Source organism: Bos javanicus, chromosome 3 (assembly GCF_032452875.1).
Source record: "Bos javanicus breed banteng chromosome 3, ARS-OSU_banteng_1.0, whole genome shotgun sequence".
In the NCBI taxonomy this organism is placed as follows: Eukaryota; Metazoa; Chordata; class Mammalia; order Artiodactyla; family Bovidae; genus Bos; species Bos javanicus.
This window is the reverse complement of record NC_083870.1, coordinates 95,935,827-95,949,870: the sequence shown is the minus strand read 5'-3', so window position 1 is coordinate 95,949,870 and position 14,044 is coordinate 95,935,827. Positions and strand designations below refer to the sequence as shown.

At 34.2% G+C, this 14,044-nt stretch overlaps 1 protein-coding gene across 4 annotated transcripts in view; it reads right to left on the bottom strand.

Annotated features, from left to right (window-relative positions):
* FAF1 (Fas associated factor 1) overlaps positions 1-14,044 on the bottom strand; it is a 498,425-nt gene that overhangs the window by 136,952 nt on the left and 347,429 nt on the right. For all 4 annotated transcript variants that reach the window (XM_061412021.1, XM_061412019.1, XM_061412022.1 and 1 more), the window contains 2 exons: positions 13,409-13,472; positions 12,183-12,264 (listed from right to left, as the gene is read on the bottom strand). In XM_061412021.1, coding sequence (XP_061268005.1) covers positions 12,183-12,264; positions 13,409-13,472 — 146 coding nt within the window. The remainder of the gene's footprint in view (positions 1-12,182; positions 12,265-13,408; positions 13,473-14,044) is intronic.

Sequence of the window (14,044 nt, the reverse complement as noted above, 5' to 3'; positions counted from 1 at the left end):
AGGGCACTAATGCACAATATCAAGCAATAAAAAGCATCTCTTTGGCAATATTTAATTTAAAAAAAGAAGAAAGAGGCAGGCGAAGATCAGGCACTGTCTGTTTTGGAGGATCAACCATTCTGCATTTCAAAGCATTGGTCCCTGCAATATCCAGGTTACTGTGCTAGAATCTCGACTATTATATCGCGGTTGTGAGAGGGAGGGCAAAGATGTGTTTACTCAGTGATTAGGCCCTTAGAATAAGCCTCTAGCTCCTAGAGAGACAGCTCACCACTTATTCATTTGGACCAATTCACAAAGCCTAGGAAGATTAAACATCCATGCTGAGAAGACAAGCGAATGCAGACGGTGAAAAAGAAATAAAAATTCTTTAAAAACTCTGAGATGACTTCATTATTTTTCCACAAGGAAACTTTAGGAAAGTGTTTAGTTAGAGAAAAACCCACATTGACCTCTCTCTAAACCCTTAATCTTCCCTTTGTGGTGGCGCTGCTTTGTGGTGAGCGACTGGCTCGCCTCGCCCCTCTTTTCACTGGAAGCTGAGAGAAAAAAGGCTCTGGAGAAACAGTTTTCGTTACACGGACACAAACCCCTGACACTGTTAAACATGAGATGCCAGGAAAACACACTTTAAAAAAAAATTCTTACTTTAAGCTCTAAACTGTGAGAAAGGAGATGATACAAAGAGTATCAGAGAAGGATCTTCAGGTTGGGGGTATTCCCATAGTAGCTTTCAAAAGAAAAACTGAAAAATCTTAAAATAATCTTTTCTCCCAAACATAATAACGCTTTCAACTTTCAACAAATTTTTTTTCTTCTGCTATTATGACAGTAAAAATAGGTAAAATGTTAAGACTTAATAATATGAAAATGCTACTAAATTTTGGTTACCTAAATCTCTGATTAAACTATAGGCACCTAAATGAAACCCCCCTAGACTCAGATTTCTGATTACTTTATTGACTCAACTAAACACCGGCCAAAACAGTGAGAACTGGGTTGAGCATATCAGAAAACTGCTTTTGTGAAGAAAGGGCATTTAGTACATAGAAAAAGCATAGGAAAATGTTTTGTTTTCCATTACTATAACCATTTTTCCCTTTGGCCCATTAATAATTCAGTTCAACAACATTTACAGAGTGCCTATGTGTTAGGCATCGAGAATATAAAGATGAATAAAACAAAGTTCCCTTGCTCTCTAAAAGTTGGGGGTCTGGAGGGGATGGCAAATGCGGAAAGCAAAGTTTTAATTGCAGTGTTATATGAGAAGCAATAAGATCAGGGCATTTAAAGAATGTACATTTTATTTGTCCTTTCTAATTTGGCAGAGAAAGTGTAAGTCTGGTTGAGGAAAAAGGCAAGCAGCCTAGCTATATTCTCCTCAGACTCCCTCTTTGTGATCTAGGTTTTGGTAACACAGTTAAAGGAAAGCCTCCAAACATTAAAGTAACAGAAAAAACTGTGCTAAATCCAGTTTTGCCACTTAACAGCTGTGTGATTATGTGGGCAAGATGTAAAGATTGTGGATATAGTAGGTAAAATACCTATTTACAATGTGTGGCCCATAATAGGTGCCGAATAAAATGCAGCCGTTAGGTTCAAGATTCTGAAAATATCCATGCAAAATAAAGAATTTAAAGGCCATTTCAAGATAAATTATAGCCATAATAATACAGTTTCTTCATTCCTCCTACTAGTGTTTGGAATGCTTAATTGTGTCCGCAATTTCAGGGCTTCACTAATCTTCATATTCAAATCCAGGTGCTAAGGTACTAAGTTGACCCTTAGAAAATGCCAGGGTGACAGCAACCAATGTGACCTGGCCCTGAGCTACAGTAGCTATTGTATTTAGACACTCAGCATCACCGAACTACAGAACATTAGGGCTGGAAGAAATGAGCTGGCTATGTCTCAAAATAAGCCAGGCACAGAGCAGACACTCAGAAAATATTTGCTGATGGACTGAAAAGAAAGTTGTCTAGTTTCTTTTTAGGTACCAGAATATCCATAATTTGTGTGTTCAACGATTTTAAAGTTGATATGACAAATAATTTCTAGAAATGGTATTTCATAGCTTTTTCAGGTATAAGAATTAAAATAAAAATACTTATCTTTGTGTAAATTGGGACCCAATTTTATTTCTCTATTTTCAGTTTCCCTTCTCCTTTTATATCATCACCATAATAGTCAGAATCATCACTCTTCTTTTAAGTTTGGGGGTGGTTTACTGATACAAGCCACTGATAAAATGATACAACAGTAAACACTCTTTTATATTTTACCTAGATTGATCAATTATTAACATTTCGCCATATTTGCTCATTCTTTTCATGTTTCTGTCCCTGAAACATTTAAAGCTGCACGTATCATGACACCTCCACTCTACTTTAGTGTCTGTCTCCTAAGAAATAAGGATATTCCCTTACATAATCATTATTTCTTTACTCACATCTAAGACATTTAATATTGTTTACAATATTTACAACTTAATATTGTACAATTATCTAATACAGAGTCCATATTCAAATTTCTCCAGTACCTCAAAATGACCTTTGTAGCTATCTTATTTATTATTTTAAATATAGGCTCTAATTAGTTCACGGCCAGTTCTAATTAGTTCATCCAGTTCACTGCCCACTTCCACAATCTTGTTCCTATATATGGATATTCATAGATCCAGCCAGCATTCAACCAAGACTCAAGCACATAGTAAGAACTTTGGCACAGCAACATGAAGCTACATTGTCTGGAAACAAATTCCTGCTGTGCCACCTCCCAGCTCTGTGACGTTGAGAAACCTATTTCTCTTTTCTGTGCCTTGGGTGACACATAGCTTTGGAAGTCCAACACTCTTAGATGGGAGTGGTGACATGACTACTATATAGAGGGGGTCCTTGGGTCTAGGCATGAACAACAGACAGGCTGCTTCTTTATGAAGGTGATATTTGAGCTGAAATTTTAACTTTAGGTGATAGTGGAAAAAAGGAAGTGGAAAAGGATAGTGGAAAAAAGGAAATGAAGAGTGGAAAAGGCCCTGTGATGTCAATGGCCTGATATATTCAAAGGACTCCAAGCTAGTAATTTTGAAGAGTAAAGAATCAGAGTGCAGACTGATTTTGGAGCGAATTGTGACACTCTGTCTTTTTTTTTTTTTTTGCTCCTAAAACTGAGTTCAGGGACCAACTGATAGCAACCAACTAGAGAAGTTCCGGAAGAAAACAGCCACCTAGTGAAGATGAAGAGATGCTAGGATGGTATCTTTTCCCTCTTACTTCCTAAAGCAGATGTTGGAATGGCACTCTTGAAGACACAGTATATGTCTGAGATGTCTTTGAGTCTCACACTGGGAGATTACTCGTGTGAAAGTCATAAGTTAAACAAACAAACAAACCAAAAAGCCTAAAGCAAAATTAAACTCTCTTTGTAAAATAAGGTAACAAGTGTTCACTGGGTACAGAGCTTTATCAGTTTGCATTGTTCAAACTGTATTACTCAGGTCATAAAATATCTTTGAGAAAGATAAACATGTGTCTAAAGTTCTTATGAATAAGGAAATTGGAAGCCTGGGACTTCCCTGGTGGTCCAGCGGTTATGAATCTGCCTTCCAATGCTGGGGACACAGGTTTGACTCCTGGTTAGGGAATTAAGATCCCACAAGCCGTAGGGTGACTAAACCCACGAACCATAACTAGATAGCCAGTGTGCTGAAACTAAGAGCTGAACAGTGTGCTGAAACTAAGAACTAACAGTCAGAAATAAATAAATGTTAAAAAAATAAACTGGAAGCTCAATTGACTGGCTGTTACAGCAAACTGTTTTTACTTTTCTTTTCTGTGAAATATTTACTTATATTGCTTGCCCCTGCTGGGTCACTGTCCTCTTTTAATTGATCTTTAGAGTTCTTGATGGGGCTTCTTGTTCTTCATAAGCGTATATGCTAGAGAAATTAAGTTCCCAATACTTCTAATAAAGATACTGGGCAGGCCCTGCTTAACATCAGAGATACTTTGAGTTTCTTAATATAGTTATTTATAAAAGACTGTAAATGACAAGGCAAATATAAAACCAACAGATTCTACTGAAATGCTTCAGAGGAAAGAAAGGTCAGAACACATTAGTGTAGGTCTATGACAAAAGCAGTATTATTCTCTGTTTTGTTAGGCACTCCAAGAAGGGTGTGGGAGAAACAGGATACTAGAAGATACACATGTATAAAAAGGTATACAAAAGCTAAGAGGCTGTGAAACGCAGGAGTCAAAAAGTTTGTAAACTACACTGCGCTATTATTGTACTATGATTTTCTAATCATTGCCTGATACTCCACAATTACACATATACAAACATACACAGTTGCTCAGTCTCTGCCACCAATTTTTTCCTTTCCACCCATTCTATTGATACAAACTGCCACCACAATACTTATTTCTTTGACAGTGTCACCCTCTTCTTCAGCACTTTTAAAAGCTAACTACTACCTCACAATAACAATAGTCTTTAGCTGGTATTCACGGATTTCCATGTTGAAACCCCAGTCTACTTCTCTATTTCAGTCTGATTTCTTACTGCTCCTTTACGTGTACCAATTATGTAGGCCAATTCATCTCCCCTAGTATGTGCATCTGAATAGCTTGGTTACTGTGAAGGTAAGGATTCATTATTCCAAGGTGGGTTAATTGCCAAGGTACTTTAATCTCCATTTCAGAGAAAATTTTGGCTTATATAGTCAGTTTCAGGTTCCAGGTTCAAATCCAAATCTGCCTGATTTATTCAATGTCCATCTACTAAAAGCAAACAATCTTAAAGATGTTTCACAAACATTTTGAAGATGTTTTGCTTATTAATTTCTTGTTAACCTTGTGAGGTATGCGCTATAATACAAATTTTTAAGTTGATGCTCAGAGAGATTGAGTAACCTAATTTTAATAGCACATGGCAAGTAAATGGGGGCTCAGAATTAAATATAAGAATTCCCATTATTTCTCTTTCTACCGTACTCTTTACATTTAAATGAAAATGTTTAAGATTAGATATGGAACAAACTTCTTAAATTTATGAATGGAATACTTAAGAGATGCAATTTAGCTTTTTATCCTTTACAAATAGGTAGTATGAGTAACAGATACTTCCTAGGGACAAGGAGGGCTCCTTAAGAGAAATGATACAAATATGACTAAAGCCCACTAATAAAAATCAGCCTTGCTTTTCATATTTTAATAAATTTTACCTACACAGCTTTTTGAATATGGTTATATGGCTCTCAAAAAATGGTGAACAGCAATAAATCGAGAAGAATGCTTCACACAGCAGCGTATCTTAAAACTAATTAATTTTAACTAATTTAAAAAATAATTTTATTATAAACATTAAAGATTTTTACAACTTTAATTAGGTAGATCTGATAACTCAGAGAATTAGAGGCAAATTCTAGATAAGCTAACTATATACTGTTTAGTGGAAATATCTAATTACAGAACAGCATATTTCGTATGGCTGCACTTCTATAAAACCCAGCAACATTTTTACTGATGTATATGTTTGGAGACTTTTCTTTTTTAAACCACATTTAAAAGTGCTTATTTTCAGGTTTAGGATTATGAGGTAACTTAATTCGCTACTTTAAATGTATCTGTATTCTTTTCTTTTAACAAACATTTCATTTATATGAAAACATACTTCAAAAATTATACTAGCATCATAGTTCTTATCTCATACATGTGCCAGATGCTATCCTAGCTGTCATAAAAAATTACTCTAAAGACACTGTCTGCCTTTAAGGAATTTAAATTGAAAGGAAAACAAAGACATGATGAACAAACTGCATATTTTCCAAAGCACAAATTGGTCTGTTTGGCTGATTTTTCTGGATGAGAGAGTGCTAGAAACTTATCAATTGCAGTTCTGGCTTCAGATTTGATTAGTGCTTATTTCTTTTTAAAAAACATTGACCAGGGATGGTTTTTAGGTTCTTAACTTGAGGAAGTAGAAACAGCACTACCTTGTTGCTTAGCTGCTCAGTCGTGTGCGACTCTGCGACCCCATGGACTGTAGCCTGTCAGGCTCCTCTGTCCATGGGATTCTCCAAACAAGAATTCTGGAGTGGGTTGTCACTTCCTTGTCCAGCACTACTTTAAAATGGGCCAATTTTTTAAAATGAGTGAAATAAAACCTGATAATGAACAAAGTACTGTTAGAGCAAAGCATTCATTTTAGAGCTATAAATGCTCAAATGGGTTCTCAAGATTCCTTTATGGAACTGTTCTTAAAGTTAAGAACAGTTTTTTATTATTTTTTTACTCATGTACTGCATAAAAAAATCAGTTTTGGTATTTTTCAGATTATTTTCCATTGCAGGTCATTATAAGATATTGACTATAGTTTCCTATGCTATACAGTAAACTTTATTGCTTGTTGTGTATCTATTTTCTGCGACCCATGGACTATACAGTCCATGGAATTCTCCAGGTCAGAATACTAGGGTGGGTAGCCTTTCCCTTCCCCAGTGGATCTTCCCAACCCAGGAATCGAACCAGGGTCTCCTACATTGCAGGCAGATTCTTTACCAACTGAGCTATCAGGGAAGCATTTATGAGGAGATCCCACTTAATCCTCAAAACAACCATATAAAGTAAATACATATTATCATCAACCCTTCTTTTTTCTAGATTAGAAACAGGCTCATTACTTGTTTGGGAACACAGAGTTACTAAGTGGGAAATCAAGAATTAAAGCACTGGTTTCCTTAATTTATGTGTAATATTTGGAAACAGCACTGGGTCTGAAGTGAAGATCTAAGGAAGTATAACAAGATTACTGCTATCAAAGCCCAGTCTCCCAAAGGGCGGCTGGGAAAGGAACAATCTTTCACCTGGGACATAAGCCCTGGCACTGGGATTTTTACTGCTGTTGATTTTTAGTCACTTACAAATGTCTAATCATTCTCTGGGGGGCTTTGTGTTGTGAAGAGATCTCAGGGACAGCAGAACTGAGAAAGAAACTTCTTTAGGGGAAAAAGTCCCAAGGAATCATGGGTGTGGCTGGTGGTAACTTCTGCACTATAATTAAGGAGGCAAACCACTGGCTCTTCCTATCTATAGATAAAATGTAAGCTTCATTCAACAAATATTTTTTAAACACCAGGTAATGCTAGAGCATCACAGACCCCTCTATGCTCCTGTTGATGTTCTTAGCCTCATCATACCAGGCAATCCAACTCTCTGTCTTGCATTGTTTCGCTCTCTGTCTTATTTTTTTGGTTGTACCTTCCCTGGTAACTTAGATGGTAAAGAATCCACCTGCAATGCAGAAGACCCAAGTTCAATCCCTGGGTCAGGAAGATCCCCTGGAGAAAGGAACGACAACCCAACTCCAGTATTCTTGCCTGGAGAATTCCACAAACAAAGGACCCTGTCGGGCTACAGTTCATGGGGTCACAAGCAGACAGACACGACTGAGCAACTTCCACCCTCAATTACAATCTTCTGGTATTTCCTTATGACCTTCTTTTTGTTTAGAATTCTATTTGCCTGTTTTATTTATCTTACAAGATTTAGGTCAGAAGTACCTCCTCTAGAAATCTCCCTGAACTTCTAAGGTCGATGAAGTACCTCTCCTCTTTGCTCCTATAGCATTTTACATTTATAGCATTTTATAGATCTATTTATATATTGTTTTATCTTCCTTACTAGGGCTTCCCAGGTGGTGCTAGTGGTAAATAACCTGCCTCCAATGCTGGAGATATATAAGAGATGCAGGTTCAATCCCTGGGTCAAGAAGGTCCCCTGGAAGAGGGCATGGCGACCCACTCCAGTATTCTTGCCTGGAGAATCCCAAGTACAGAGGAGCCTGGAAGGCTATAGTCCATAGAGCTGCAAAGAGTCGGACATGACTGAAGTGACTTAGCATACATCTTCCCTACTAGACTGTGGACACGTCAAGGACAGGAAACCTCTATATCCTAGGTCCTTAAATAGGCATACAATAAATATTTATGGCCTTCAATTCAGTCAACATCCCTAACAGTTAAGGGCAAAGAAGAGATCATAAAACCGATTAATCCATTATCAGAAGTCAAAACTTTCCACAAAATACTTAAACACAAGAACTTAGAATACCTGTTTCACTGAAGTTGGAGCTCTGCTTTGAACAATATTGTAAATTTCTCATGAAAAAGGCAAAGAACGTGAGTACCCTCACCAAGTGCTCTCAAATGAAATCAGTTTGAAGCAGTTTTCATTAAGATGGATTGAATGTGTATCGTGAGAAACACTTTATCAAATGTAGTGTTTTACTTAGTGATTAACTATATACCAGTTGATGAAGCTCCCCAAATCCTTTGTAATCCCACCACTCCAATAAACATTTAATGAGTATATAAGTTCAAAAAGCCTAGCAGAGGATTTAAACCTTCAATCTTGTTTTTATTTACTCTTGGAACTCAATTTCTCACTTCAAGTGAAGATTGCTGGTGTTCAAGGCTCATCTGTTGCCCTGGTAAAATTAATGTGTCTCCCACAGTTTAAATTAAACATGTGATGTTTAAGATGAAAGAAATTTAGTAACAATCCCACAGTATCGGTCAAACTTGCCTTAAAATGTTTGAACATAATAGGAAAACTCCTTTCTTAAAAATGATTCATTCAGAAGTTTTTTAAAAAATATCAAAAACAATTTCTTTTAACTTTCAAATGTGCAGTCTGAAAGAAGAGATGAGTTTGATAACTGAATACAGTAGTTTAGCAGTTAGCACTGAAAAGCTTCTCGAAGTAAGATGGTATAGTATAAAATACACTTTTATACGTTCAATCAAAAGAACATCTGCACTTTTACTTGGCCTCTACTGCTTACCCTTGATTTGCCTTTGGTTAAGTAATGTAGTTTTCTGAGCTTCATCATCTCTACAATTGGAATACTGATATTATGTATCCCTATCTCACTGGTTTGTTGTGGGGTTGAAATGAGGTATGTATGCATAGGAAAAAGCTTCACAAGCCATAGTACACCATTAAACCTAAAGCAGTAGTACTATTTCTATACTTTCTAAACCATTGTCTTTAATTTTAAAAGAATCTGTATATAATTTGGTTGATGACTAAAATAAATGTTTCTTCTCAGATTTAATTTTGAATAACTTATCCACTATGCAGATAAATCTTAAGTTTAGAGCAATGTAATAAATGATACATAAACTGCTATTGATCTTCAACTTGGAAAAGAGAAATGAAGAAAGGAGAAAACCCTGGATAAGCAGAAAAAGATAAAGATAGTTTAGGAGTCCAAAGAAGTCAATGGATTTTGACATCAATCTAATATAAAACAACACATTTAATTACATGACCCAATGACTTTCAGTTGTTAAAATACTAATTCACTAATCAAAAACAATCAATTGTTTCATTAGAAATACCACAAATTATTAAGAATTTATGTTCCTCTAGGGATCAGCAGTCTGAATAAATCCAAATGCCAATTTACTGTACAAAGACATTCAGTAAAAAGTTCTTTCATCTATTACATATTGTATATTTAAATAATATATCATCACTGAAAGTTATATTGTTTCTAATAGCTTTTAAAATGGAATTCAACAGATGACTATGCCTATTTGGGAGCTATATTTAGGTTATAAAAGACGCTTGTATTTTCTGGTTACTCCAACTGCTTAGCAATCTTGCTGGAAAGCAGAGACAAATTAACTCCAAATACATTCATACCCAGGAATGAATTGAAAAATAGATTATTTTAAAACTATAAATATTCTTTCAAACATATTTATGTTCAATAATAAGTGATTGTTTAAATACAATAACATCACCATACAATGATGGACTCTATAACCATTAAAAATCTGATTATAACAAAGTATTCAGCATTACTTAAAAAGCATTCTTGCAAAAAAAAGAAATTCACCTGAATCTAACAAAGCTTTAAGCCTTAATATCCATTTCTCAGGAAATACAGTGATAGAGGAACAAGTTAAATAATATCACAAGGAAACAATCACACAAATCAAGAATTTAGAACAATTTGTAATCATCCAACATGATTTCTTCACAAAGCAAATGTCATAAAAACAGGAGGTGGGGAATAAAGGGGGTGTTTGCTTAAAAGGGTATAAGAAATCTAACTAACAAATATAATTTGTTATCCTTGACTGGATCATGGTTTCCCAATCAACCAGTGAAGTTTGAATATGCACTGGATACTAGATGATGTTAGGAAGTTATTGTTAATTATGTTACAAGCAATACTGGTATTGTGATTCTGTAGGAAAATATCATTATTTTTGAAAAGTGTATGCAGCTGTTTTTATGGGTAAACTATGCTGTCACCTTGAAATGGCTTAGCAAAAATAATGAATACATAAGGGTATCCTAACTTATGCAGTTTGTTTCAATAATTTCAAAAGTTTAACTGCTAAAACTTAAAAAAAATTTGCAACTTTAGATTTCTTTTATATTTGCTTTTATGAATTAAAATAATAAATTCAAAATTATTTCTGCTCCAAAGTTTGCCATTTTCAATCAGAGGGACTGAAACAAAAATTTACCATAAAAATTTATTAATCAAAATCATAAATCTAATAGCATAAATAATGTAGATAACTAAATTTCAAATGCTGCTTCTTTATAAGTATGTAGCAGTTAAACTTTTGAAGTTATAAGGCTTAAAATTCCATTAAAACTTTAGGATGTCCTGTATATAAAGAAGCAAATATGGGGTAAAATTTTAGTGATTATTAAGTCTAGGTATAGGTGATTTGAGTGTTTATTGTACTATTCCTTTACTTTTTCTGTATTAAAAATTATTTTAGTAAAAGTTGAAATATTATAAAATAAAATTAAGGAAATGATCATATAATATTAAAAGGTGAAAATAAGCTGTTTTAACAGGATTATAACATGACCAATTTCTTGTTAAATGTGTAAATGAGTTCAACAAAATATATAATAAAAATATGGAAAGAACATATATCATAAAGCTAATCTGCATTAGAATGTATTCTTTGTGCTTTTTAGTATCTTCCAAAACCTGTATAGAAACTATAACACTGTATTACTGTAAATATGTCTTCAAATATAAAATCCATTTAATATAGTTTTAATAGTTAAAAAATTGATGGTTAAAACAGACTTTACATGGGCTATTCAACTATTCTTAGGGTAAATAACAGTTTATATTTCTTAATCTACTTCACTGAGCTGTCAATGACAGATTTAAATTGATCACTAATTACTGTCTTAGAATTCCATTTTTCAAAGTTGTTTTAGATGAATTTTTCTTTACGTCATAAGTAGAAACTAGAAATTCCAGAGCCATCCTTGCACTCTATTCTCAAAATTCCTAATTCTAAAACTTTTACTCTAACTCCATCTACACATTAGTCCTTCCTTCCTCCCTTTCTTCCTTTATTCATTAAACATTCAGAGTATTTACCTAACCAGGTGAAGAGCAAGATGAAAGGTATTCTTAACAGTAAGGCACCATTAGAAAAGAGTAAGATTACGGGGAAATACAAATAGTACACTACTACTACATTAATTAAGTGTAAGGCAGGAAATGGGAAAAGCTGAAGCTGTACAGGTAGGCAAGAGCCAGATAACTGAGGCCTGGACTGCAGTGTCAACATATAAATAGAATAATCACATAGAATCTTCTTGCTCAAAATATAACTACTGATTTCTTGTTACATATTTCAATCTTCTTGATTTTAAGATCACAAAGCTCATTTCTGTATTCAAAGAAAAATCTTTTTGTTGTCTAAAATGACTTTTAGGAAAAAACATTACAGTTATTAGATATATACTATTAGAATCATTTGGGGAAAAGATTGAAGGACAAATCCTTTAGCAAGAAACTGTCAATCACATAACTAAAAAGAACACAAGTACATAGCCTGGTCTCTTTTAAGCATGTCCATCCCTTTTTCCCCCTTAAAAAAGAAAGAAAGAAAGAAAGAAACCCTATTTCAAAGCTTGACAAAGTCTTCTGCAAGAGCCAGTAGTACTCTTATCATACTACTGCTCTCTGACTGAAATGGGCATCTTGGTGATGATTAGGTTGGGAAATGAACCAAAAATCAAGTCTTCAATCTGAAAAAAGAGGAAAACATTAAGCATTGCCTCAGGCCTGGTGGTAAACCTACGGGATGCATTGTTTAATTAAAAAAGGTAAATTGCACTTACATCTCGGGCTTTCACATAGAAGGCCTCTTGAAAAGCTGCTTCTAATGAGCCAATAAAAAATACAGGATGGCAGTCACCATATCTATAGGAAAAATTGTGTCTATTAATTAAAATACATTTCAAATTTACTTCAAGTTTCATAAGTCTAACCAATAACTTTTAAGTAAATGTTGGGGCTAATGTCTCTTTCAGTATAGACAAAACATTGAAGAATTTCTTTAAAGGCGTCATTAGTGTTTTGAACTCTTCTTGGCCTCTAGAGATAGATCAGAACACTGGAATTGTAAGTACATCAAGCAAATGGACTTAGTAAGTGCCCCATTGCCATTTATAAATAGTAATTCCTGGTTACCTATTTCCCTAAGATTTTCTGATTACAACAGCCTTAACTTTCCATTTTAGTTCATTTATTCTGGAAGTCCAACACAGAGAGAAAAGATGGTCCCTTGCTAAGTTTCCAAATTATATTACATCAGAAAATAGAACTAAAGAGAAATATCATTTACATGAAAATTTAGGTTTAAATATTTAAACACCTTAGGAGAATCTCAAATACACAGAAAAATTTGTATTAGACTATTAAAAGAAGAAATGCTAAATGATTCCAAAAAAATTAAAAGATTCATTTACATTTAAAAATGTTTAATTGTCTTTTTATCCAATAATTTAAAAATATTTTGTTTGTCCTAGGATATATTAAAAATTAGTATCCTATACCTAGTCCTTTTGGACTTCCCTAGTGACTTAGCAGTACAGAATCTGCCTGCAGTGCAGGAGATGTAGGTTTGATCTCTGTTGCGAAGATCCCCTGGAGAAGAAAATGGCAATCCACTCCACTATTCTTGCCTGGGAAACCCCATGGTTTGAGAAGCCTGGCAGACTATGGTCCATGGGGTCACAAAAGAGCTGGACATGACACAGCGACTAAACAACAGCAGCCTAGTCCTTTTGCAAATATCGTCAAGATATTAAATTAGTAATCCATTTATTATGCTTCTATAATGACATAGAGATAAGATAAATACATCTCTGAAGTGGCATAAGTAGTTTATAGTTATCTGATTGGAACACTCTATATTCACTATCAGGACTATATTTATAGATAAATGTATACTTTAAATACTTTAAGGATAAATTTTAAAACAATCTATGATTAAAGTTGTTTAAAAAAAATCACAGTAGCATTAAAAGAACATTAATTTATATAGTTAATGTCCTAACCCTACCTTGAAGAAAACTCTGCTGTAAATTGTAATAAGGCATCTCCTTCATTTTCTGCGTTTTCTGGCACTAAAAAACAAACAAAAGAAAAAACAAAAACAAAAAACCAAAACAAATAGACACAAAAAACAAACCACATAACATCTAATCCCACATATAAGAAATATATTTAATCAATAAAGAGGAAATAAAATTAAATTTTCGCTTCTGTGATATATCTGAGAAGACATTTTAACTCCAGCTACATTAGAAGATTTCATCAAACCTTAAAAAAGAACCCCCAAAAATGTCAAGCTCATGAATTTTTGAAAACTAACTGACACAGTCTTGCTAGGTATTCAAAATATGTGCCAGTCATCACTTATGATTTCAAAGTTTTCTTGAAAATGACATCTTGTAATTAAATTATATAAAAAGGCTCTCAAATTAAAGACCTAATGGGAAAAATCAACTTTATGTAAATATCACATCTATTTCTGCCCATAAAGGTTTCCTAATTTCGGAGTAAATGAGTCATTTATGTGCTTAGTTTAACAATCGTCTTGTATGTAGTATCACTTAAGATCCTACACTGCATCCTGTCAAGTGCAAGTGAGGGAGATGGTATAGTTTACTTTTTTCCCTCCAAAGATGGGTGAATG